Source organism: Vanellus vanellus, assembly GCF_965231255.1.
Source record: "Vanellus vanellus genome assembly, chromosome: 4".
Taxonomy (NCBI): Eukaryota; Metazoa; Chordata; class Aves; order Charadriiformes; family Charadriidae; genus Vanellus; species Vanellus vanellus.
This window is the reverse complement of record NC_138909.1, coordinates 60,165,823-60,193,344: the sequence shown is the minus strand read 5'-3', so window position 1 is coordinate 60,193,344 and position 27,522 is coordinate 60,165,823. Positions and strand designations below refer to the sequence as shown.

General features: G+C 44.2%; 1 protein-coding gene across 1 annotated transcript; it reads right to left on the bottom strand.

Annotated features, from left to right (window-relative positions):
* LOC309671012 (ADP-ribosyl cyclase/cyclic ADP-ribose hydrolase 1-like) lies at nucleotides 1-26,979 on the bottom strand (the record flags this gene model as incomplete). The annotated part of the gene is made up of 8 exons (XM_082482174.1): nucleotides 1-1,681; nucleotides 4,252-4,338; nucleotides 6,259-6,351; nucleotides 7,077-7,153; nucleotides 8,878-8,960; nucleotides 9,764-9,899; nucleotides 10,545-10,674; nucleotides 26,741-26,979. 8 exons carry the CDS (start codon nucleotides 26,977-26,979, stop codon nucleotides 1,600-1,602), a joined length of 927 nt encoding a protein of 308 aa, XP_082338300.1. The 3' UTR covers nucleotides 1-1,599.
* Between the last annotated feature and the right edge of the window lie 543 nt (nucleotides 26,980-27,522).

The window sequence follows — 27,522 nt, the reverse complement described above, 5'->3', positions numbered from 1 at the left end:
CATCAGCAATTTTATTATAGATCTTGATTTTACAGTCAACGTTTTGTATTAAAAAAGAAGAGGTACAAAAGTGAGTATGAAGACAAATTCTTGACCTATAGTCAGAAAGAACCCATTTGAAAGTACTGGTATGTGTCAGCTTTGATGCATCTAAGTAGTTACATAAGAGAGTGCAAACAAAAATACATTTCACTTAATGTAAACATTATGGGTGAGGTCTTGGGCGTGCTCCAGCTATGCTCAGTGCAGGCCTGCGCATTACAGAGCAAGGGTCTTTCTAGAGATGCTCAAAACTACACCAGCGTGCGTAGTTCTGCAAGGATGCTTCACGCTCTGGGTAGTCACCCCTACAACATACAGCATTATAACCTTCTGCCTGTGGGACCGCGGAAACCCCGGCCTGCCTAATGAATTGGCAATTGCCGGTTACGCTGGCCCTGCAACACCTCGGCGTGTATCTGCAGCAAAACCCGCCCTGTCCTCTTACTGACAGTGGCCCTGCACGAAGGCACTGCAGCAGAGGCCACCAGCTGGCCTCACACCTTTACTTTGTTATAAACACTGCGCTTGAATACGCATATGAAGACCGGCAACATGGAAATGAAGGGAAATCAGTGAAACCTGCTGTTCCAATGGACTACGGCATGTCCGTGCTTGTGAATTATACACGGCAAGGCATCGCCTCTCACCTCAGAACTGGAGGTCAAGAGAGACTCCTTATTGTGGCAACCTTTTGATGTTTGTCTCTATTCCAGTAGATGGCCGAGCTGTGGCCTGAGAGACCTTTTATGTAAGTTGGAAGGCTTACGCTCACTGCTATATTAAGAATAAAATGTAATCTGAACTGCAGTGGTGTTTCCAGTAGGATTTTAATAGGGCTGTCTGAGTCAGTCTTGCAATTTTATCTCCCCAGCTACACACTTGACACATTCATACAGATGCTGGCAACGATCTGAGCGGTTTCTGGTCTTTTCTTGGCTCAGCTCAGCCATTTCCTCACCAGCCACTTACTGCGATGCCCATTAAAAGGTAAGACCCGCTCTGCCTCTTCCGTTGCTTGCTTTACCTGCTCAGAGGTGCCACAGTCCCTGGGAGAAACATGATTTGTACCACGTGCCACTGGGGAATGTTCCCCTCTGGGGGATGCTGCACTGGGATGCAAGGAGAGCGTAGCGTGCTCTGCTCATTTCCCATCCAGCCTTCCAGCGGGGAGGAAGCCGAGCGCTGATCCAGGCAAGTTCTGCCTCCGCTGGAAAGTCTCTTTCTTGTCTGTGCACGCCCAGGGAAACCCTGCTCTGACCCTCTGGACACCAGGGGAGCTGCACAGGAGGGAGCAAACCAGGGCAAAGCGTCTGCCCTTAACCACTGAACATGCCCTCAGCCCCTCTGAAATAGTACGTTTGAGTGTTCGTGTGTATACAGTACCCACACCTAAAACACCATCTCCCGCTCCTTGGCTGTTAGTATCACAGCAAGGGTTTCTGGTTATGGACTCTGTACACACCACACTACTATTTGCCACTCTAAGCTACGTAGCCGCATCTTTTCCAGCTTTACACACAAATAATGAAAGCCTTCAACAGTGCGGAGCATTCCCTTTCACGGAGTTGCCGTGGTGTTGGTGCAGAGCCTGCAGTCCGTGTGGTCGGGGTTATGCACACACTGGAGGAGCTGAACCGGCCTGTGATAAGACACAAAAGCAAACAAATATTTAGTAATCACTTTGTAAGTACGACAGAATAAAACTCCACAGTTGCTACTTGCAACGTGAAAGTCAAAGTGCGTGTTACACCTGTGCTTATCAAGTGGATGTCTTTTCTCGGGATAATTTTCTTTAGATCTTCCTGCAGAAAGATAACGTTGATGTTTATAGGGGTTAGGGACAAGAGCAAGTGAGTAAGAAATAAAGCAGGGTGTAAATTCACAGCACGTCAGCTACGCTGTCATAACAAAACTAATTATGAAAAAGAAGTAAGATCTCCTGCACTGACTACAGAGCTGCTGGCATGCTGGAGCTCACCATCCTGCTCACCCAGGGGTAACCCCTACTGCTCCAACGTAAAGCTGTTGCTAACAACGTCAGATATTACTAGATCTTTTGCTAGAAGCACATCCAGTGCATCATATTTTTTAGCTACTTCTGGAAGACACTACTGACACTGCCAAAAGCAAGAGAAAATGATCAGCATCAATTGCTACACGGCCTGAAAAGCCAGATGCTCAGCTGCTATGGACCCACTCGGTTCTGGCTGCAATGACTTCAGGGGAGTGACGCTAATTTATATGGTCTATCCTGCAGAGTTTTACTGCACATGTAAATTGCTTGTTTTACTATTGCTCTGCATATAAAATAGTAAAATTAATTGTCTGTGTTGCTCTACACAGTTGTTTATGTATGTGTTAGTTGAGCTCTGACAAAAAGCCCTACTCGTTATCTGTCTTAAGGAGCGAGTTGTGAGCCACAGCAATGAGCATGTCACCAGCCCTTCATGACGTGTACGAGGTTTCTCCTTGTGCTGAGCCATGAGGGGTCTAAGCTACTACGTACTTCCCCTTCCCCCAAGGCCCCTTAGCTTATTTCATCATAGGCTGAAATAGTCTCTACCTACTTACAGGTCCTGGCAGTATTGGTTAAAGGCTGCAGTTACCCAAAGAGAAAGCAAGTACACGAGCATCACCGTTTGGCAGATTTACGCACCACACCAGTGCTAATTTTTTCACAATGTGCAGAGCACCCATTAATCAGGTTTAACAATATCTAAACAGGAATATATTGCTCTGCCTTCAAGATTAAAATCCTCGCAACAGACAAGGTATTTGTCTCCTTTGCAAACCCACTTTTCCTAATTTAAAACTGAAGTCACAAACTCAGTAGTTTATAGAAATGTTTACTTTGGAAATGTTCTTCTTTCACTCTGAAAAGCTGTTCCTGACAGATAAGATATGAGGAATATTGAACCCTTGTTGCTTTTTTATGTCACTAAAGAACACTTTTGCTCCGTGTGAAGGTCTCTGAACCCATACGGAGGGACAAAAGGTCTCAGGCTTTTGTTATCTCCCCAGAAGGCAGATAGAGATTTCAGGCAAGTCAGAACTTGGGCTGTTCTGTTTCCCGGACTCTTGTTTTTATCTCCTGGCAATGGGGAATTATAGTAATTCATAATACTTATCATGTCTCATGCCTCACTCTCTGACAAAGCAGCTGGATGGAAAGTAAGCTCAAACTACAGTGAAGGAAGTAAGGACCATCCCTGACATACTGCGATATCTGCGTGCAGCAGGGAGGAGAGCCACCTATTGGCTGTGATCGTTGTAGGTAAAATCCCGGTCAGACGAAAATCTGAATTCCTCCTTCCCTGAAGGCAACTGAACATTTGCAACGGCGGTGACCTCCTGGAGCGCCAGGCAGAGAGCAAGCCCCAGATCCAGCCAACATGGGGTCTGCAGCGCAAGCGGAAGCCCCTGAGAAGCACACAGCCACTTCGAAGGGGTGTGATGGCAGTAAGAGGGGTGTTACGGTTTGAAGAAGCCACAACAATTTATTGTCGTTTAGACAATTATTCTCTCACCTGATGACCCCTCCCCACCTGGGAAGGGGAATCAGGAAAAACAAGGAAACCCAAGGGTTGAAATATAAACAGATTTAATAGAACAGTGCTAAATAACTAACCAATATTGATCCCGATATCAATATAAAACATACAAAGATTATACTCAGCCAATTCTATCAGTAGGAATCTGTGCACTCCCGGCAGTAGACAGCAAATGTCGGACACTGTGAGCTCTACGGCTTCAGGAGGAAGGGAAGGGCTCAGGGGTCCGGCACTGGGGCAAGGAGTTCTCAGGACGGCAGCCATCAAGGGAGAGAGAAACTCCTCAGCAAACTTTCTAATTTATATTGAATGTGACGTTCATGGTATGAGATAATCCTGTTGGCCAGGTTGGGTCAAGTGCCCAGGTCTCGCTCCTGGACACACTGAGACCTTGAAACCCACATACTGTAGCTGGTTATAAAGTAAATATTTTCACAAATTCAGACACTAGAGTCTTCTAAAAATGCAGTTTTCCCAAGCACTAGAAGAGACCTTACTGAAAAGTAAAATTACCGAGATTAATCCTGTGTTGCTCAAATCAGGACAAGAGGAGTCTACTCTAGTCTGCTGTAAACCAGAAAACCCATATTAAATCAAGAGGGAGATGCAATATTAGTTTTACGTTAGCAAATTGACACCAATAAGAACAAGTAGTTACCTGTAATTGTCTTCACAGATGATCTCAAAGTTTCTGTCTTCTAAGATGCTTTTTAACCTCTTTATGGAATGACCTGAGCAGGATTCACTGGAAAGAAAAGTCCTTCATTACTTGTGTTCCTTGTGTGTACAAGCAGCTCGGCTAAGTCCCACACTATGTCACTTTGCATTATTTTATATATATATATGTAAGATTCTTTAAAAGCTTGTTTGCGAATATGCTGTAAAGTCCATTGGCTTTGTGGAGTTTTGGCTACCATTGAGCTTTTGCTGGTAGAAATTATGTGCTGTTCGACTGTGTATCTTGCACAAGAACTTTGTGCAGGGAAGCATCTGTGGGAATTAACTCAGTTCCATTCACAGTTCAATGTGATCTGGAACTGCTTCAGAGCCTCTGGTGGCCTCCGTCCACAGGAGCAGGATATAAGGCTCATTCAAATCTGTGGAAGGACAAAACGATCAAGTCCTCTGTGTGATGAGAAAGGGCCAATCATGAAAACCAGCAGCTAAGTCCCAGGTAGGATATAAGATAGGAAGAAGCAGATGACAGAAAACACGGGAGGAAGCAGGACATGAACATCTCCTGTTCTGCTGCCACTCTGTTCTGACAAGGGGCTGTTTCAACTACTTTTCCATTGGTAGAAGCCCTAAGTTCTTTTCCATCCAGCTAATGGTTTCATGAAGCATGTAGCAATATGTCATATCTTTGAGATATTTATCTCTACGCTTAATTTGCTTGAAATAGCCCAAGGGGCCCCAAAGCTCTAGTGAGAGGATTGACAAATGTCAGAGACACAGACAGAGCCACTGCAAAAGAGTTGTTACCCCGGCATAAAAATCATCTTCTGGTTCAGAGCATGGGACACGCATCAGGGCAAACCCAGTTCCTAACATATGGCATTAGTGGAAAGCAGAGCCAGCTCTTCTTTGTTCACAAGTCTTACCAGATGTTATCAGTGATTCAACATGGGATACAAATCAGAAGACAAAAGGAATACATATTGGAGCTGCTCTTCCTCTTTCTCCTTGGAAGTAAGTAGAAAATAAAAAGGGAACTGCTGTGAACTTGGCAGAGGAGAAGGATGTGTCAGGAAGGCTGGCAGGGCACCGGGTTGTTGAAGCTGTTGAGGAGGAACAGGATGGCTTTTCTGATGTTGGGAAATCATGGCAGAAAGGATCAAGTGCCATTTTTGGGGGAACTACTGTACAGATTAGCCAATGTCCTTTTCTTCAGCCAGCCTCTAGCGGGCCACAAGAAAATGTCTGGCATGCTGACCACAGGGCAGAGGCATGCCTGTGAGCTGTGGTAGATGTCTCTTTGTGTGGCAGAGACACTTCTGGGTGTCAGGGCTAGGGGAGGCGTTGGAACACTGGAGCTGGCACTGCGTCAGACAGAGAGGCTCTCTGAGCAAGGGTCTCTGCCGGGTCCGCACTCGTTCCTCAGTTGCACTGCATCATCACGGTCTCCTTCCTGACCCAGAGCATCAACGCTGCTGCCTCTGGAGTGTGGCGTCCTTAGGAACAGGAGAAACCATGGCAATGCATTGTAACCACGTGAACCACAGAACCAGCTCTCTGCAAAGGAATCTGACCGGGACGAAAAAGGTCACTCAGAAAGGCCTATTATTCCTGTGGAAAAACGTATTTTCCAGCTCTTCACCCTTGCACACGTAGCCTGCTCTGTGACTGCAGTGCTGCCCCCATAATAAGGGCTTGTAGCGCTCAGTGGGGTTGGGAGGATTTAAAGGTCGTGGGACTTCTTGAAAGAAAGGAAAATGTCATTGTGTCTTAGCTATAACTGTTCAGCACTACCTATGAAAAATACCAAAGAAAACATCAGTAAAAATGTTATTCTTTCCAGTAAAGTAATCAGCGAGGAGAGTGAATGCAGAGCAGGTTTCGTGAGCAAGTTTAAGAGGGTGTCACTGTTAGACACTCACTCGTCAGAACTGAGCTGCGCCGTCCGCCTTCTACACACCACTCATCGTTTCGTACCCGCGTGACTTACCTTTGAGGTCCACCGATGTCATGCATAAGCCAAATGTGTACTGCAGAGACTCTATCTGGATTTAAGTTAAAGATCTCAATACTTCCAAAAATGCTGTAGGAAAGGGACACAATAAATCAAAACATTCTTATTTATCTAAGGAAGATGTACAGAGTATGTTCCCCGAATACTAGTGTTTATTAGTGTTGCTGTTATTCTCCGTGGAAGAAGAACGCTATCTTGCCAATGGATTTTCACAGACTATTTAATTGCCTTGTGGTAAAAGATTTTCTCCCCATTCTTACTTTACTTTCATAAGAACTTTCGAAACTGTCTGCTGACTGGAACAGGCTGAAGTTTTTCTGTATTTAGTGCCTTTTCTCCTGTTTGGTTTATTGGCTACTGGTTTGGTTTGGTGCAAGGGAAATGAACGTGGCTGTCCCCCCGACCAGCATATTTGTCACCTTTCAGTATTATTCAAAACTGCACTTCTAACCAGGTAACCCAAGGAAGCGCAGTCTGGAGGGGGGAAAATCCAGTCAGCTCTATGAGCAATCAGAAGTGTGTCATTCATGTATGGTGAATAAATAAACTGTAATAATAAAGTTACTTTGTGCAGTAAGAGCATACTGGATACCCCACCCACATACCCGCAGAAGTATTTCAACTGCAGTCACAGTACAGAAGGAGTTAAGTGATTCATCTCTTCAATAGCCAATGGTTTAGGCTTCTGTATGAGTTTACCAAAATCCATTCTGCACTGGGACTCACTGGCAAAGACGTGTTCACCAGCATTCAGGCCCCACAGAAACATGGGGGGTAGCGTGCTGAGTAAATACCTGCTGCTTCTGAAAGCTCCAGCTTCTACCGATCCATTGAGCATCACTTGAACCACACCACATGCTGCTTCTGCAAACTGAACAAAACACATGGGCATTATACTCTGACACTACATGCAGCGCCACGGCAGACTCAGAGCTAGTAGAAATTACTGTGACTTCTTTGACGTCGTCAGAACTAACTTACGTGAGTAGAGGATCTGGCCAGTATTTTAACAAAAGATGTCAGTGCAAAAAAAAAGCCTCTAAAGGCTACGGCAAAACTGTCACAAAGCTGCATTAGCCAGCTATAAATTGGCAATCTGAGGTTGCACGGGGTCGGTACAGCAACTTTGCTGTCACTGCTGTTTTCAGTTTTCACGGGGAGATGCAACTTTCCAGAGCTCCAGCTGTCTGATGGGGCTGTTCCCTCGCTCAGCAACTTGGAATGACCCTCAGACTGCTTTAACTCAGGTGGTAATGACGAGCCAGAACAGAGGTACCCAAAGTTTAAGGACGCGCAAACCATCGCGTATTTGTTACCTCGTGACTCACGGTCTGTGTTCTTTTGTGACTTGGGATTTTCCTCCTCAGTGGTTTTAGTAAAACTCATCACTGAGTTTTGTTTGATTTGATTTTTAAATTACTGGACCATGTAATCACTGCTCTTTTGTTCTTTAAAACGCATGTCCAAATATTTAAAGTCTACTAAGGTTATAACATAAAGTACCCACTCTAGTTACATAATCCATTGGTAAGACAAAGAATTTTTAGAAAAGCTTAACACAGGTGACTGTACTTATCAGATCTTCCAAGTCCTCTTACATCTAAAAAGTGGCTCAAACTCAGCTCTAGAGAGCTGTGAAGTTGCAGGACAGTTTCATTATGTGTAACTTTCTAGTGTAATAAGCATGAGTTTCAGTAGATCTTAAATTTATTTGGACTCGAAAGCCTGCAGCCGAGCAAACCTGTGGCGGTTTATCACTCCCAGTCTCTGGAACTGAGGTGATTAATAAAAACACCAAAACTGTTTTGAGCTTGGAAAACTTAGGTACACTAGTTTACCCACAAAACATTTTTTTTTTTTTTAATGATGAGTAGACTTTTTCTTATGTACATGAGAGCTGAAGCATACAGGAATGCTTCTCTTCCACCTGGGCAGTCATCTACTAATAGTTGTATCAAGGGTGAAGTCTTGAGAGACATGTAAAATTAAACCGACACAGGACAGCAGGGTTTTTTCTGGCAGTTTTTTTCTGTAAAGTGCTGATTCAAGAAAGCCAGGCTAACTGCTTAACTCGGACCAGCAGGGTCTCATTCATGGGATGGGAGCTGGCACGTGCGTATGGGTGGGTGCATGGTAGGAACCTTGCCAGACACCACTTCAGGGTTATGCCGGGAAGGTGCAAGGGGATTCTCAGCTGCTTAGAAAACTTCTGTGCCAATTCGGGCTCCGCTCTCAACATTAACATGCTAAAATGTATTTTATTTTAGCAATTTCAGTCCTGTGATTTAATTAAGGTGGTGATTATTATTACTGTAAACACCATTTGCAAAGTTCCAGCTGCCTGCCAAGTGTTGTTCTAGACACTGGCACGCAGTCCCTGTCCACAAATAAGAATGCCCAAACTACAGTGACATTAAATATCGTACAAATACAAATTTCCAAACCCACGATTTTTAGCACGTAAGGCTAAAGCTCGTGTGAACTTTTGCTATTCCATATTTTAAGTCCAATCTGCAAACTCACATTTTTGGCAGTGTCAGGAACTTAGTGCCTTTCAACATTCTCGGGTTCGGGGAGATTTATTCTAGATCTTACCATCTTGGATGCCATTTTCCAGAATACAGAGCTAGGGTTGCTCTCACACTCACTTCGTTTTGGGCAAGATTCATAGTTGATTCCTGAGAAGAAATACATTTATAGAAGAGCTAAGGTTAGAGTGAATATTGTTTCAGTGTTAATATGGCTTTGAGAGATAATGAATGATGGCAAAAAGATTTGCCCCCCTACCAAAGCAAGAAGGCTACGTGAGGAAAGGTCTCAAAGAGGAAAACCAATCCGCATGTGTTCAAAGGTCTTCCTGTTTGCTGACACACGTTTTAGGGAGGCAGCTGCAGGCCCTGTATGCAAATAATTCTCAGAAAACTGAGAAGGGAAAACATGAAGTCCTGGATGTGAGAAACAGGTTGGCTCTTGACAATGCTGTCCAATTGCATCAAAAAATTAAACTTTGCCCAACATTTTCGGTAATTCCAGCCCATTTTAGAGGTTGCTAGCTTTGAGCACCAACTCAGGAGTCCTGTGGGCATCAATAGCCCCAGGGTACTACATACTGCCCCTGCCACTTTGACTGGCCTATGGCCAGGACCTTCTTGAATGGCACTCTTATTTTGCAATTTGCCCCACAGAAGTCACAGGAAGGAACCAAGTCATCTTGATAAAGAGGGAGAGATATGACCATTACTCCAAGAAGCAATCTGTTGTTTTAATAGTAGCCAAAAAGTTGTGTTTTAGAAATTAATCTGAGAAATAAGTATTATTTCATTCTTCCATAACATGGGACAGAAATATGGTTAAGGTTTTAAACTAACTTAAAGAAAAGAATATGCGAAAAAGACTGTGTTTAGGTCTAGATATACAGGAGAAAAGAATAAACTGGAATTCCAGTGTTCTGCTTTGTTTTGCAAAAAATAGGACTTGTTACCTGGGGCAGAGGGGTCTCCACACCATGAAACCCTATCAGCCATATAACCCAACAAGGTGTCCTCCAAGGTAAGGAAATTTTGATTGGATTTTGTGTAACGATGAGCGAGGTCGTTTGTCTTGCTCCAAAACAGTGACTGTGAAATAAGGTACAATGACTAATAAGTGATACTTATACTAGAGCTGGTCAGGAAATTTTCCTGGAGAAAAGCAAAAATTTTTCATGATAATGGGGAGTTTTAATTGAATTCATTTTTTATTGAAATGCTGCCAGTTCACATCAGTGGGTCAGTTATTTCTGCAGCCTACACTCCCATTTCCAAAACCTTTTTGGGTGGTTATTATTTGCAGAAATTGATGTCTTCAGCCTGTACATCATTTTGAAAGAAAGGTTTTGACTAGTTCTCATAGGATATATACCTAATTTGTTGTGTGCTTTTGAACTGCCCATGTAAGAGCAGTTTTTTGGAAGCAGTGTCCCTCTAACAGCATGACAGCATGCTCCTTACAGAGAGCCGTATGCTCAGGGAACAGGGACATCTCCGTCGCTTCACCAGCACAACCCCAGTCCTGAGGTTTGAGGCAAACCTTACACAGGGACAGAGAACGACCAGGGTTACCGGGCTCCGAAGGTGATAACATTTTTGCAGTAAGCACAAGAGCAAAATATCATCCTCACTGACATACAGACACTGACAGTCATCACAGACAAGATCCATCACTCAGACATGTCGTCCCGCAACAATCCCCCTTACGCAGCCCACCACGCATTGTACCGTTACCTTGTTACAGGGTATAGGATGACTCGCTAACTCCATTAAAGGCTGATAATCTTCTGATGTAATATTACAGGGATTCTTGTAAATGAACGCATGTTTTAACGATTCCCATATTTTTAGGCAATCCTTATCACTGCCAAAAGATTAAGACATAGTTAATTAGTATGTATGAGCATTTATGACTGTGAATGGTTCTCCTTCTGTTATGCTCGACCACTACGGATCAGATTTTAAAAGGGTTCTGACTATGCTTAGGCATCAAAATACATTATCCATTGCAAAACGCAGAGTATCTTCAGCAAATTGAGTATAAACTGTGGAATGAACAGTTCTAAAACATCTCTCTCTCCCCCTCACATTTTAAAATACTGATAATTGCAATATCTGGATGCCCTCTATGTTTTTGTCCCTTAAAAAGAGCAGTGCTGATATCACATAACCAGAAGATCAAATTTCTTGCTTTCTTGATTTCAAACTTCTTGATTCATACCAAATCGTGAGAAGCAAATGTGGCAGAATATAGCTTCAACATTTTAAAAATATGGCTGAAGGATACTGCCACCTCAGGTACAGTGAGCCAAAAATTGCACATGTCTCTCCCTGCAGCGCATTCGACCCTACAGAAATAATATCTATAACTGTATCTAAAGCAAAAGCAGAGGTCTGGCAGTGCTGATACCTGATACTGCTTTCATTTATGGACTAATTTGCAGCTACTGAGTTTGCTGGAGCCACAGCTGATTTGCACACATATAACCGGGATCCAAATCAGGTGCTTGTTTTTTTCAGTCTCCTGATCCTCCACCGTGTTACAGGTTCGGGCCCTTTTGCTCTCACTGGTGTGAGTCAGAGGAATTCCGCTAAATTTACATGGGGGGAACTGCTTCATGCCACGACACAACCCTCTCACCTCAGTCTATGCTTGTTTCTTAAGATGCTGCTTTGTCAGCCTGGGAAATAAAGCACCTCTCCGCTGGCAGAAGCAGGGCTCTTTTCGTACTACCGAGAAGAAATCTCTCGCACGGTGCCGGCAAGCAATCGTGTCTCTCTGCTGGAGTAGCCCCACGCTTCCTGAAGCTGCAGCATATAATAAGGCTTGGGACGGCTCAGGACATTTGCTTTCTGGTACTTGAGGTAATGAATTAAAACTTTGCATTAAGGTAATTCGTAATTATTGTCTGTCTGCTACTTGTTTTCAAGGCTGCCACCCACGGGTGCACTTCCCTTCCTCTTCCCGCTCCCGTAGCGTGGAGCCCAGGTGGAAAGCCTGCCCCTCTCATTACAGCAGTGACAATAATTTTGCATCCTTCTCTTCCCTCTTTTTATGTCAATTTAAAACGCTGACTGCATTATCCTGCTGTCTGCATGTCTGAATGGAGCTATTCTGACTGTCTGACTCACCCACTCTTTCTTCACTGTTTGCAGTCATCTCCCAGTGTGTTCCCAGTAAAAGCCCTTTGAAGAACGGACTTTGTCTTGTGTGAAGAAACTAATGCCTCCAAATCACCATAAAAATAGCACCGATCAATTAGTATCATGACAGACACACAGCTGCAGGCTTTGTTACCAGTTGGTACATGTAGGATGTGGAACTTGATTAGTCTTAAAAATAGTTCCACAGGGATTAAGAAAAACGGTAGTAAATCAGCGAAGGTTTCCAAACATTTTCAAGTTAGTCTTCCCTACAGTTGTGCAATCTCATTCGTACTGCTGAACTTGATCAAGATTTCTACTGAGTGCCTATCTGAGCATCAGAGGGGCAAACTGGAACGCAGAGAGTTGGGCTGTTTGTATTACACGGGCCGCGTCTAAACTCCGGGGCCCGGAACTGCTTGTCAGCTCCTGGCCATTTCCTCGCTGTCTGGACACAGACTCTCTTCCTTCCCCTCCTAAGCCTTACAGAAAATAAACATCACCCAAAGAGAAGGTCAGACTCTTGTCTGTCAGTGTCCAGAAGAAAGCAAGGGCATCTGCCAGCACTATGTACCAGAGGGAATGCCTCTATCGGACACACCACAGGGGCTTGGGCCAGCATCACACGGCAAGATGTCCCTGGCCTTCCTTCCCATCTGCCTTTATTTATGTAGTAACAAAACTAACTTAGCATAATATATGACACTGGTTATCGGGAGGTCATACCCCCAAGGTGGTTAATACAGCAGGTTTCCACGCCCTGGCTTCCTCCAGTCCTCCTCTGTGAAGGGTCTATGGTGGGTAAGTCCTCATCTCTCCTTCTTGGGGCAGCCAAGTGCATTGCCCTGCAGAGCTCTATCTGAACGCAGACATCCCGCAGCCTGACCTTGCTGATTTAAAACTAGTGTGGGTATTGCCACTGTACAGTGCTGTCTGAATTGCAGACAGAGCCTGGGGGCGAGGGCAAGGCAGGTCAGCCTGGAGGGTCTCCAGCTGTATGGCCAAGCGGGGCAGCTCTGGCCACGTGCCGAATTTCATTTCTTACCACGCCAGGCTGTTACAGGGGCAGCCGAAGCTGTATTAGGGACCACACCTCCTGTTTATATGAACCAAATTTACCTCCAGGTAAGTAAAGACTAATAACAATGATGATTTTTTACTGGGCTATTGTCTTTTATCCAGAGGTCTAAATGCACCTTCAGTTAGAGTCACTGTAGAAATAAGAAGCCAAACTGCAGGTGCTCTAGGGAGCAGTCATTGCTTTGCTGTTGCACTGTCACGTCAGGGGGTATTTGCATCTCTTACTTAGCAGGATTTAACTTGGGTGTATTAAACTTTCTCCTGGAAGAGCTTGTCTCTGGCTGCAAACTGTGTAAGTAACCCACAGAGACCATCCTCCCAACTTTGGTACTTTATTTAGGGGATGGGAAGTTGTAAATACCTCTCCCTGTGACACAGGATTACAACACTGAATCATCCAAAAGAGAGGACTCCCACTCTGTAAGGGGCGACATTACAGAACAGGCAGCTGTCCCCTTTGCTTTGCACAGTAAATGGTATCATAAAAAGAATTTGTAGGGCTTGGCTGTAAGCACCGGTACATCTCAAAGACATTTATATGGCTTACAGTTTCTAATCTGTCAAATGATTTGTCCTCCTAGTAGGACTTTTTTTTTTTTTTTTTTTAAGCTACTCCTGAAATCTGTTATATATAATGGTGTTAACAGCCACAGGCGACAGCTGGTTACCTGGTCATTTATCCTTCCATATTGCAAAGTGTTTAAGCTTGCTCTCAGAAGACAAAATATTTTTCAAGGAATCATAAGAAAACCTCTTTTATTCCCAAAGCAGAGAGATCAGTGACAGACACAGTACAAAGCATTTCTGCTGCTGGACTCAAGTGACGGCCACGAGAAGCACGAAGCAACAACCATCCAAGTGATGCACCATCCTGCCGAGACCGCTTGCTGAGTCACGAATTCAAAGCATCAGCTTTCTGGAATTTCTAGACACCAAGCTCAGCACTTGATGATGTTCATGGATGTCAATTCTAGCTAAGAGAAGAGTCTTTATCCACAGCTCTGGCAGAGCTGAGCAGAACTATATGTTCCATGTAATAAAAGCTGTAGGGCTTAGCCTTCAAATGGGGGAAGCTCTTCTACAGCTGGAAATTAGCGTGGTTCTTTTAGTTGTACCACACAGAAGAATGATAAGGCACGAAGATGGGCTTTTATAGAAACTAGGCAATTTCAGCACTGTTTCAGAAATCACAATACAGATCTTTAATGTGAAAAAATATGTACAAAAGCTAACCAATATTTCATTTTGGCTATCCTTACCTATCAACATATATATTTTTACAACTGAATAAAAATAATTCATTGATTTGCCATTGGAAAGCTATTTGTCTGATATGAAACACAGGTGTTTGCCTCACAACTCAAAGAGAACTGTGATTTTAGTTGATATATGAAAAAATAAGCAGTGAGAAAACTTTAGGACCTGTTAATCCCGGCTCCAGGAAGCTATGCCCCACTTTGCAGCCTCACTGTTGAGGTAGACACTATCAATAAACTTTCATCTGTCCTTTTTTCCAGCAAAGCAAGAAAATATTTGTCTGGTGTGCAGCATTTAACTCAGCTGAAGCAATGGCAGAGACCTGCTGTAGCTCTGGGCCTCCCGAAAACAATATGAGAAGTTTGCTGGCACTTGGTATGTTAAAAATTCCAGCAAGAACAGTTTCAGGTTGAAACAAGCACATATGCCTTGCCAAAAAATGCCTGAGAAACAAACTGTCCTCTTAAGGCTGCTCCAAACTTCTCATTGGGAAGTCCTCAGTCACAGAATGGGCTCATTTTGTTTCCTTTGTTCGCTTACAGAAAGGAGGGTGAGAAAAAGATCCCTAGTCTACCAGTTAATTAAATTTATCTAATTCAGCTACAGAAGTCACAGAATCACAGAATGGTCGGGGTTGGAAGGGACCTTTGGAAGTCATCTAGTCCAACCCCCCTGCCAAAGCAGGTTCACCTAGAGCAGGTTGCACAGGATCGCATCCAGGAGGGTTTTGAATATCTCCAGAGAAGGAGACTCCACAGCCTCTCTGGGCAGCCTGTTGCAGTCCTCTGTCACCCTCAAAGTAAAGAAGCTTTTCCTTATGTTCAGACAGAATTCCCTGTGTTCTGGTTTGCGCCCATTGCCCCTTGTCCTGTCACTGGGCACCACTGAAAAGAGCCTGGCCCCATCCTCTTGACACCCACCCTTTAGATATTTATAAGCATTGATGAGATCCCCTCTCAGTCTTGTCTTTTCCAGGCTAAATGGACCCACGTCCCTCAGCCTTTCCTCATAAGAGAGTTGCTCCAGTCCCTTGATCATCTTTGTAGCCCTGGACACTCTTCAGTAGTCCCTTGTCTTCTTGAACAGGGGAGCCCAGAACTGGACACAGTACTGTGGCCTCTCCAGGGCAGAGTAAAGGGGGAGGATGACCTCCCTCCACCTGCTGGCCACACTCTTTGTAATGCACCCCAGGATACCATTGGCCTTCTTGGCCACAAGAGCACATTGCTCTCCTCTGGTTTTTGTTTGTATGTTTTGGGTTACGTATTAATTCAGCATCATATCTGCAAATATCATAACTTTATGCATAATGGATTTCTTCCTTTGAGGCTAACTTTGTTTATGCTGAAATATTTCAAGCCTTTTATTCTACTACAGAATCTGAAATATTTAATCCAAATTCAGTTACATGTAAAATAGATATACTCTATGTTTAATTTTTTCAAACCTTTTTTTTTTTTTTTATGAATAGAGTTTAGGAAATGCTGTTAAATATGAAAGAATAGGTAACTGAGTAGAAGGAACACTGTGAAACCTGCTGTAAAGACAGGAACTGAACCTGCCACCCCTTCTCAGAACTTGCCTTACGACCTTCTGGACATAGAGATTATATCCTGCATACAGTATAGCATTGAATAAGGGCTGGGATAAAAACAACCATTAAAACTACATTTCCTTATTAAATCTGAATGTTCTATACACTACAAAGCATATCCTGCATTTGTCCTTACAATTTGGTAAAGTTTCATTTGCCGATGAATTTGAGTATTTCTATCCATTTACCTTTTTTATGAATATCACATTAATCTATCAAACGGAAGCTGGGGCCAAGAATATTTCCATTAGCAGCTATCCTAGCAGCCAAACTTTAATGTGCATATTAGAAAAATGGACAGCTTCTGCATCATTATCTCTTGCATATCAGTACACTGGTCTGGCTAACCTTGAAAGAGTATCCTTTCACTTAAAGGAATGGGATGGCATTGAGCTACCTGGAAAATCACTACTAATACAGATATTTTTTTTCTTTACTTTATAATTTGTTTTTTCTTTAATTGTACATGATGGAGCAAATTCATCCCCAATTTAAACTGATTTAACTAGTATAATATCAAGGATAAGTTTCATCCCTGCTGATTTCAGTCACACCATGAACAATGTCTTGCTTTCAGTTCAGCACTGGACTGACGCTGGATGCTGAAAACATCTTAAGAAGGGCAACATTTCCTTGGGCTATATTGCCTCCAGTTTTTTACTCATAAATTTGAAAAAGGTGCTTCAAGTACAGCACCCATTTTAAATTTGCAAGCAAAAAGGATTTCCAGGCTTTGTTCTGGAGAACTCGGTCAACTCTGCCCATATTGTTCAAATCACTTTACCAGGCAGAGACACTTCCCTGCTGAGACATGGTCTCCCCTGCTGTCAGCTCTTCCAAGGTCCCGAGTTTTCTTTCTAAAACATGCAATGTCTTCAAGTCACCCGGAGCTTCTAATTGCGGCTCTGTGGTGGGGCCCTGAAGTTAGAGCTGGAAACAGTCCCCAGAGCCCCACTGACCTTTGCAGGGATCAAACCTCACCAGCAGTTGCAATTTGGATAAGAAAATCCTTCTCCTTTGCTACTACGGTTAGCCAAAACAGTAATGCAGGTATGCACCTATGCACTCAGAGCACTCTGGCTCTCTGAAAAGTCAGTGAGAAGTCTGTGGTTACAACAAAGCTCCTTAAAGGCATCAGACCAGTTCACACTCTGCAGAAGTCCAAGGCATCGCCTTCACCTGCAAAAGACCGGAGTCTCAGAAGGAGAACGCATCTAAATGGTGTAGCGATGGTTCTGCATCTAACAACCCCATCTTTGCCTGCGCGTCAGTTTATCTGCCACTTTTAGGTAAACTCTGATGGCTGTAAACAGCAGGGCAATTTATACATCCATATTCAATTTGTTTTTTCATGTGAGCTTAAAGCCATGCCTTTACGTTGTAAAAAAAAAAAATACGCAATGAACAATAACCTTCATGACTGTGCTGAGGGGAAGCCGCCTGCAACCCCAAATCTTTTTGCTACCTTTTCACCCTAAATATTTCTGGGTTTCCTTCTGCTGCCCCTTCCCTTCTTCCAGTCTCGCCGTGTCTCACTGCTGCTTTGGAGCAGCATTTTTGGAGCCGCTGCCAAGCCCAGCCCAGGCAGCTGTGGTTGGACTTGTCTGCAGCCAACATGAGCAGCGGGCTGGAGGAGAGGAACCCAAGGAGAACACTGCCATCAGGCGGGAGAAGGGACTTCTCAGGAGCAGCAGCTGAGGTCAACCCCAAAGGCATGCGGTTCTTCACCACGGGTGGTGGCCCGACGCATCTCCAGACCACTGAATCAGAAAATGGGTACGCGCAGCTTCATTCCTATTATTCCAGCACCTAAAATCACCCGTCAGGTATCTTTGTGCTAAAAATCAGACAAATGTGAATTAAGAGAGGTCAGCCAATATGCTGTCATTGCTGAGGATTTGAGGAGACTACTGTCCGCTGCTTTTAGCATTAGGATAATAGAGAGGGGAAAAATTACCAAGTGAAAGGATGAAGGAAAAAAATCATGGAAGAGCTGTCAATCTCAATGTCTTCAATGAGCACTAGCCTCTCACTGCCTACTTAGTTTAATTATTGCAAAGCGTTTGCCACTGTAATACTTATGCTAACTGACTTCTTTTCAATATGAGAATGACATACTTGATTTTTTTGGCAGCTTGATTTTGTAAGTATTGCTCTCTGTTAATTAAATAGTTCAGTAAAGCCAGTAAAGAAAGCACCGCAGGATCTGACAGGGAATAGAAACAGAGATCTCTGTCCCAGAGAAAGATGACTTCCAGAAAGGCTGCTCGTAGGCAGAGCAATTAAATTCCCCACGGCAGAGGTGAGGAGTCTGGAGGTCTGGAAAAAGAAGTACAAGGTGAGGTTTCCCCTGGGAGCAATTCAGGGCTGTGTATGTTCGTGTACGAGGAATGACCTGGAACAGATGACAGCTCCTTGTCACAGTGGTCCTTCACCTTTGGCAGGAATGAGAGGGTTGTAAGGGCAGCTGTACTTGTGGCTTTGGTTTATAGCTCCTGGAGCATTTTATGTGAGTTGTGAACCGGTGCTCCAGGAAAACACTAAGCCTTATCACCCTTCTGGGAAGGGCTGAGCCAAAAGGTGGCAGCTATAAACCAGTGAAGAGTTCATCTACATAAGCAGATCTTTTTTTGCTGGCTGGATTTCAGCTTTCCCGGGTGAAAAACAAGCTGCTTAAGCAGATGGTGTTTTCAGCGATGCTCTGTAAGTGGGACGCAGCCCCTAGCAGGGCAGCAGTCCCACCTGGACTGCGTTTTGACAGAGGGTCACAGTTGCTCTACAGTTTAGGCTTCAAAGTGAGAGCCATGTCTTCAACAGATATAGAGGGAACAAATTTAAGCTGGCATCTTACCCTTCGATTAGAAGGTGTATTTTTAGTATTGTTCTCTTTTTAATATTAAACTTGGAAAAACACTTCTAGAAGAATGATCTAAGTAAAAGTATGTTATTGCAGGGAAACACTCAACGGCTTAATGCAGCTGCAGGTATTTTTTTTTCCACAACATGAATTTGCAGCTCATTATAGAACTAAAACTGCTGGGATGTGGCATAAACGCAGCAAGTCAGGAGAAGTCCCTGCTTCAAGGGCAGCAGGCGTCAGCTGGACAAGGACAAGGGAACAAACCGGAGATATAGTGCGCCTGTGAGTGAGCTTCTTGCTAATACCTATCTTGGTGTCATCTCCTGGGAAGATAGACTGCATCTGTTTTTACCCTTGGACACTTGAGGGAGATTTTCATTAGACCCTAGAGGTAAAAATGATCTAATCCTCCTATCCCTATGGATAAGCAAAGTGGTATTTCCCCACGGTGCTCTGGGGTGTTAAACAGTTCTCGAGTTTCCACCACACCTTAGCAATGAGAGCTGAGCGACTCCATCAGTGAGCCACCTCTGAGCACGGTCCTTCTCCCTGGCATCCCTGCAGGTGATACACAAGAGCTGAAGCAGGAAGAGGTGGGAGGTACCAGGATTCTCCCTCTCAGCAACAACAAGCTCTTAGATTGGCTCATCCAGACATTTAATAATTTCAGTCCTAGGGTGGCACTATAATTTAGACAGCCATCAGCCATGGTTTTGTATAGCCAAATCCATAAAAATCAATAAACAAAGAGGAGGCAAAGAACAGGCAGCCAACCGACTGTGCGTGACTACATAGCTGCATAAAGTTGCAGCAGACAGCTAAGTTGAACAGTATTTCATCAACAAATACTTCTGATTAATGTGTAGAATACAGACAGAATGATATTCTCTCCTGTATCTGGGATTAAAACCAAAGGGGACGTTCACTGCAAGCAGATTTTAATATATGACGGTGGGGTAATTGTGATGCAGTATGCGTAGGCTAACCCAAATGTGAAAAAATATTTGAAATCCTACAGAATCTTGCAGTAAGAACCATTAAATATCTAACCACTGTTAAATAAATGTAAGAAGTTTGAGTATATGTAATAAGTTTGAGTATGTGAGAAATATAGTCATTTAATAACAATTTTTATCTGATTATAACTCAACACAGACAACAGACAGACAAGCTGACATACGGCTGCCAAAGCGAGAGACAAATTCAGATCCCAGCAGCATTTCTGTACCTCAGAAGTACATTGATGTTGGCCATGGAGAAAAGACAATGCATCTTTTGACATCCGCCCCTTAAATTTGCAGACACTCTCAGACTTTAGGTTGCTGTTGTCAGTGGAGTTAGAGCCTGGGAGGGTAATTTTCCTGCACAGAACTGAGTATGAGCTGTGCACAGAACTGCATGGCCTTTCACAGTCTGGCATTGATGTTTATACTCCAGAAAAGCAGAAATAAATATGTTGGCGATGAACTATCTCAAGAACAACTACATGATATCTACTCACTGCCACATGAACTTATCTCTTGCTAAAGAGAAAACGATTTCTTTCTAATGAACTGCCTCAAGAAAGAGATGACAATAAAACCCAAATGGAGCCCTATTTTATAGCCCAGAATAATTATGGAAACCTGCCTTAAACAGCACAAGGACTCATTTGAAGGACCACCTATAGAATCAGTAGCCCTGCCTCTACATCCTAAAGTGCTAATAAGTACCTATTTGTGCCTACTGAATGTTATATTCCAGTTCCTCATTAAAGCTCAATACCACATACTTCAGTGGAAATGTACCTCTGAGTAAGACTCAAACAATTGTTAAGGTTTATAACGATCATACCTTAGTTACCAAGAAATTACAAGAGCGGTCAAAGTCCCTCTCATACAAGTTAGGGAGAAACAATTGTAAAGGAAGATCTTGTCATAAATATTGAAGGATGGAAGAAATGAAAACCAGAACTATTCATGTTTCCTATAGCAAAGGCTAACACAGAAAAGGTATTAAAGTCAAAGCATTGGCACATGAAACAGGGAGGGAAAGACTAAGAGTGTACACTGACGTATGGCAACAAAAGTTCTGACTTGGGCATTTTAATAAGCAGTGTGTGCTTATTAAAATGCCCAAGTGATACAGTGCCCATCTTAATACCAACAAATATCAACAGATATCAACCCCATTGCCACTACAGATAAGCCAAAAAGTTTCTGCATCACTGCTTCTCCTAGTTACCCAATGGACTTCTTGCAAGTCTAAAAGCATTTTCTAACAAATAGAAGAATAGGAAGACACCTCTGGAGATCATCTAGTCCAGCCCCTGGCTCAGAGCAGGTTGCTCAGGGTCATGTCCAATTGGGTTTTGAATATCCCCAAGAATGGAGAGAACAGAACCTCTCTGGGCAACCTGTTCCACTCTTTGATCACCCTCACAGTAAAAAAAGGTGGGTTTTTCTTATGTTTAAATGGAATTTCCTGTATTTTAATCAGTGCCCATTGCCCCTTGTCCTGCAACTGGATACCACTGAGAAAAGCTCTTCTTTACTCCCCCAGTAAGGTATTTATACACACTGATAAGATCCCCCTGAGCCTTCTCTTCTCCAGGCTGGACAGTCTCAGCTCACTCAGCCTCTCCCTGTATGTCAGACACTTCAATCACCTTTGTGGCCCTTCACTAGATGTGCTCCAGGTATGTCCGTGACTCCCTTGTACTGGGGAGCCCAGAACTGGACCCAGCACAGCAGATCTGTATCCTCAGTGCTGAGTAGAGGGGAAGGATCACCTCCCTCCACCTGCTGCCAACACTCCTCCTTGTGCAGCCTAAGATACCATTGGCCTTTGCCACAAGGGCATGTTGGTGGCTCATGTTCAGTTTGTCCACCTGGTCCCCATGACTTTTTCCGCATAGTGCAAATAAAGCCATTTGTTTACTCTGAAACCACAAGAGATGGTGTAACAATTCCAAATTTTTTTAGAAAGTGTGTTTTTTTAAATAAAAAAGAAAAGCTAAGTCTTTTGCAATATGATATATATGAAATTGAGAAGCTTCAGAATTCTGCAGTGCACTCTAATAGGGATGGTAATACATTATGATTTGGTAGTAACACCGTACTCTTCAGAAGACTGATTCAGTAGAAGTTTCTCTTATGTAAGTCATTTTTTCCTCACAAAACCACAAACCTCAGATAAGTTTGAGTACAATGTCACGGTTATATAAAATATAGCTAAGTTTTTTGTGACACTGAATCAAATCATGGCTGTTGCTTAGTGCTATGCTTGATGCGAAAGTGTTAACAATCAGTGAACAAATACAAGGAAATTAAATTAAAAATGCCTAGCAAAGCACGAAGGCAAAATGCAAAAGTAAGCATACAACAACAAAGCCCAGATTTCTTTCTGGAAGAAATTATGCTGCATGTTCCATATGTTCTTTTTCACAAAACATGTCTCCATCTCCACAGGCTGCAAAGGAGTGGAAAGACAAAATGCATTCACGATCATGAAGTCAGGAGACAGAGCTCTCCTGAACACGCACCAACTTTTACCAAATTTAATGGAACTACAGACTGTTAAAATTTGTTATAACAGGAATTTGCCATTGACTATAGAAACAACATTAGTTGGTCCAGTTGTATTTAAGGGGGAAATCTATGTTGCATGTCCATTCAACACTGCATGAAAATTTATTGAAGGCCTACGCTTCCCAGCTCCATCACCGGGTTTTTGCGCTGCTTAGTCAGATCCGGTAAGATTGCTGGGCCTGGAGGGTCACATCCATTACTGAAGTGGCTCCCTGTCTGCGCCCTTGGTGCTCTCTCACTAGCAGAGGTTAGAGAAAAACTAAGTTGGCTGGACTTCAGCCATTTTTAAATAGTAGGTCCTTGAAAACTTGGCTTAGTTTGGGTGAATCGGAGACCGAGAAGTGACCACAGATCTGAGGGGGGGACAGTCGTTATCTAGGAATCAAAAATCTCTTGAGCTGCAAACGTAAGATGAGTTTATGTCAACTGAAAAAAAGGCATTGCTTGCGTTTTGGGAATCAGTAACTATGACCTTTTAGATAATGTGTCTTCTCCCTTCCTTCCCCAGGTCACAAAGTGCTGATGGTATCTGACCTCCGCCTGCCAATTCAAACATGGTGAAGAGGAAAACTAAACCAGTCAACTTCGTATCAACAAGTTTCATGCTACATCTGTTACTACCTGTTCTCCCTCAGCAGGCATCAAGGTGCAAAACCACCATAAACAACATCCTTCGAGCCATGGGCAAGTGATCGGGTCTCCACAGATGGCCTTCCTTCTCTGAAAGACCTGGCACGGACCTGGCCCTGGCCAAGCCTGGTGCTGCTGAGCCTGCAGCTCTGGGCACACCATCCCACTGCCCTCATCTGATCATACCAGGGATAATCTCTATAACTTTAAATTTGCAGTGCATGAGACCTGGAGTATGAGAATTGCGAGTGTTTTGGTAGCCACAAGAGGGAGTCCGTGTTATTGGGAAGGAGGAGATGAAGTAATTTGAGGTCAAACCCTTCCTTCAGACCAAACTGCCTTTGACCTTTATTCAGACAAAACTACAATACATACCAATGGCCGTGGTTGACGAGTACGGATTTTTTGCAAGACTAGTGAAAGCAGAACTTGCAGCTTTTGTCAATGTTGAAAAAAAAAAAAAAAAAAAGGCTATTGAGCTGTGACAAACTGTTGCTTTAGCTCTGTCTTCTGGCAGCAGCCAGTAGTTTCCAGGGAAGCCAAAATGAAAGACTACTCTTTAATGCATGCATCTAGGGATGTGTGCAGGGAACGAAACCCCTACAGCAGGCTGCTACACCATCCACGCTTTTTCCTAAAAATGGGGCTAATACTGAAAAAGGATTATTTGAAGCATTTGGTATTCCCGCTTGTTTTCCTCAACTTTGGCACGACGATAGCTCTGCGGAGGAAGACTGACTGGGGGGAACTGTATGTGTACAAATGATAAGAGTCACCCAGCCAGCAGCAGAAATAAAACCACAGATTGTATTGCACACAGGCAGTTAAACAGAATTATTACCAGCAGGTGCTGCATAGGGTACCTGAGAACTGTTCTTTGGCGAGCGAGTTCAATACGGCGCCTGAAATTTTGATGATGTTGGAGAATAAGCAAATCAACAGGATAAAATCCAATTGCACGAGGCGCTTACAAAACTCCACTGCAGACAGCAAAAGTCTCTCCAGTGGCCTGACTGGGCTTGGCTTTAGCCCACAGTTCATATTGGAAAAGACGAGAGCGTGACCGGAGTGTGCTGACCATGTAGGGTGTCCGGGGCTCCAGTAGGATGAGGGAGAGCGCAAAGAGGTATCCTCTAGGGTTAAAGCAGCCGTGACGGTGAAGGTGTACATTAGCACGTCTGTGGCCTTCTCACATGATTTATAGCACGCAGTTGCAAAAGCAGAGCTAAATGGGGGCTATAGACTTGTGGCCCCGCTTAAATCCATCTGTGATATCTAGAAACATTATAAAGTCCACTTTCATACGTCAACAATCCCCCTTTTTTCCAAAACCTGCCAGCCATTACGATTTGAAATATGGCACTCCAAAATGTAGTAAATAGTCACACTCACTAACTATTCCAGTGAATAGATTGCTATTTAAAAAAAAAAAAAAGAAATATTGTCAAAGACGGAACTTAGTGGCTCTGATATAAAAAAGTAAAAATCTGAGGAAACGTCCATGAGTTTACTAAAAGCAGAGCATTTTAAACAAATGAGCATGTTGGTCTAAGATTAAAAGGGCAAGAACAGACTATGGACAAATTTATGAGGAAGTGAGAAGATTTCTAACCAAGGCAGTGAGGATCTCATGGTGGGAGAATGAAAGTCCTAACTGAGTATAGGACTCCGCTTGCTCAGCTCATAAGCCCGCCCGAGTTTCTGCAGTTCCCTGTTCCTACTCCTTTTCTTTGACTGAGTGCACTTAAGATCTCATGCGACGCATGATCCAAGACCTACATTAATGATGAAAGAGCTCGGGATGAAAGGTACAGGGCTCTCTGATGTGTCCTAAAGGCACCCGCTTCATTATCAGAAAATGCCAGAGACAGAAGCAGTTGGTTACATGACAAACCGCACCGAGCTCAGCAGGATCAGAAACGAGGTACCTCGGGTTAGATCGCCAGAAAAGCACCTAGGTTTAATTCTCTGTTCAGGAACCTCCTGAACATTTCAGGTAAATGAGCATATTTTTCCTTTTTCAGTGTGCTCTGCCTTGGATAAATTTCACATTGTTTCTTGAATAAAATAAAACATAAAAGGGGCCTACTATACAGAAGTCATTTCATCTGAAAAGAAGTGAGCTGACAGCCATGAAGCTATTAAACATTGTTGGATTAAGACTAGCACAAAACGTTATGCCTTATAAAAAGAACCTTTTAGAAAACTTATGATCATGGGTTTGTGATTTTTTAAAAAGTGTCCTTGAAAGAACTGCTTAAAAATTATTCTCAGGTCAGATTCAGACTGTGTTGTGAATGAACACATATGTGAAACTGGCTGGACACCTATTCACACAAAAGTGGTTTTTACACCTTCAGCACCTCAATTTGAACAAAACAAGCATAAGTAATAAAGGCTATTAGGTTTCAAAATAATTTCAAATTTAAATAGTGAGCCTATACTTCATTAATAAATTAATGCCTGCTTTTAGAAACATGTACATGATTTTGCAAAAGCTTCAGGAGCTTTTACATTTTATTTGTAAGAGAATCCCCCTTCCCTTCACTAAACCCAGTTTGGTGTTTAATGTAAAGCGTGACCTTAAGTCTCTGCACACTCAGGCCGTGATTTTCCACGTGCCCATTTCCCTTCAAATGCTGCAAATCAGCTTTTTCACAGCACCAGACATCCGAGGCCGAGAGAAATCCAAATGCAAGCGAACTATGTGCAGCTTTGTTCTCATCAGCTCAATGGCATGAAAACAAGAGGTGGCAACTGTGTTTCTGAAGACAAAGACCAGGATGGTTCCATCACCTGGCCGAGGTGTGGGGCAGCCCCACTGCGCTCAGCCCAGGTGGGGGAAATATCTGCCAGAGGCTTACTGAGGACACAAAATCTGGTGGCTTGTGCCACAGAAGTGATGGATGGGTCCCTGCTGAGAGACCCTGGCTGCTGTCCTGAGGAGCTGGGTGTCCCCTGTACCCGCAGGGGGACCCAGGGCACTGCTTATATCGCACTGCTTATATTCCCTGTGGGGCCAGAGATCACAAAATCAGTTCTCAGCCCGAATATGTTATTGCAGACCTGGGCCCGGGAACTCCTCTTCTGCAGCAGCGGAGCAGTGGGCTGCTCGGGGTGTTGCTGCACTACCTGCTGCGATGGGCTGAGCAGGGACCACCACTGGGTGAAAGTTTTGCCTGGAACGGCCGAGCTGGCACTGCGAGCCATCTGCACCCCTCCCTGTAAGCTGTCTCTGCTCATCGCAAAGTCTTACCCACATGCTAAAAACATCTGGTTTGGATAGCCCCAAGGTATTTCTCAATGCTTTTCTAACATTTTTGTCCATCCAATAAATCTGTGCCAAACCTTAGCCTTTCCCTCCCTCCAGTGTAGTTTCGGTTACATGAATGCAATGTCACACGCTACAGGATTTTGGGCAGGTTAGCTTTACAGCAAATTGCTTCACCTCCACGTACTCAGACCTGTTAGTACCCAGCTCTTCTTTTAGCTGGCTTTAAGGAAGTTGCAAAATCCATTTACGATTATGTTTAGACCTAGGATTAGTACTACTTACACTGTCACTGCAGGTAGTTTCTTTAAAAAGCCACCACCGGGGCACTGACACTTGCTGTGTGAATTCGTGCATTTTGCTACGGAACAGGGGTCTTACTCTCCTGATATCTCTCTGCCACTGCAAAACTAGCGGACCCGGCCGGGTGGAGGTGAGAGGCAGCTCTCTTCTGTTCACTCGACACACCTGATGCACGACCGGGCACTTGACACACCTGATGCACGACCGGGCAGCGCTACTCACCCCAGCTCAGGGTACCGCGCCATGACGTAGCTGTAGCATCTTCCCAGGATGACTTCTTGCAGATTCTTAGTGGTCCCCCGGTCCTTCCACTTCATCATTCTGGGACTGACCTCCTGCTTCCCGTGAGTCAGGACAGAGGCTAGCACGACGGCGAGGACGAGGGCGGCCAACAGGACCACCATCCCCACCAGAAGGACGGTGCGCTGCCGCGTCCGGGGAGAGCCCTGCTGGAACGGCATCCTTGCGGGGACACGGTGAGGAGCAGCAGCAACTGCTCTCCCAGCGCGAAGGGGAAAATAAATAGCTTTCTAGAGTGTCACCGTGCGCCGCCACCACCACCCTCCTCCCCCCCCCCCGCCCGGGGCCGCCCCGGCGGGGAGCGCTCAGCTGCCGGCGGCGCCCGGAGGAGCGCGGGGGGACGGGGCGGCGAGGCCAGGGCAGCTTCCCACCGCCCCCGCCTTCCCAGCGGGCTCGGGCCAATCCAGTCGTTTTTAAAGTCAACCGATGGCTTTCCGGGGCTGGACGGGGGGAGATGAGATCCTCGGTGCTGGGTGACTGCTGCTTCGCCCGTCGCCATCACCTCCCCGAGTGAAACTTTGCGAAGTTCCCGGGGAAAACTCACGGTAGTAAATTTCAGGAAATTGCTCCTAAGACTCCCGAAGCTTTTGTTCAGATAAAGATCCCGTTGCTCCAGCTAATGCATGAGTAAAAGCTGAATTCAAATGACTCCCCGTCTGTTTTCTCTAAATTAATTTGGTTTTAAATGATGGGTGTTGAATCCG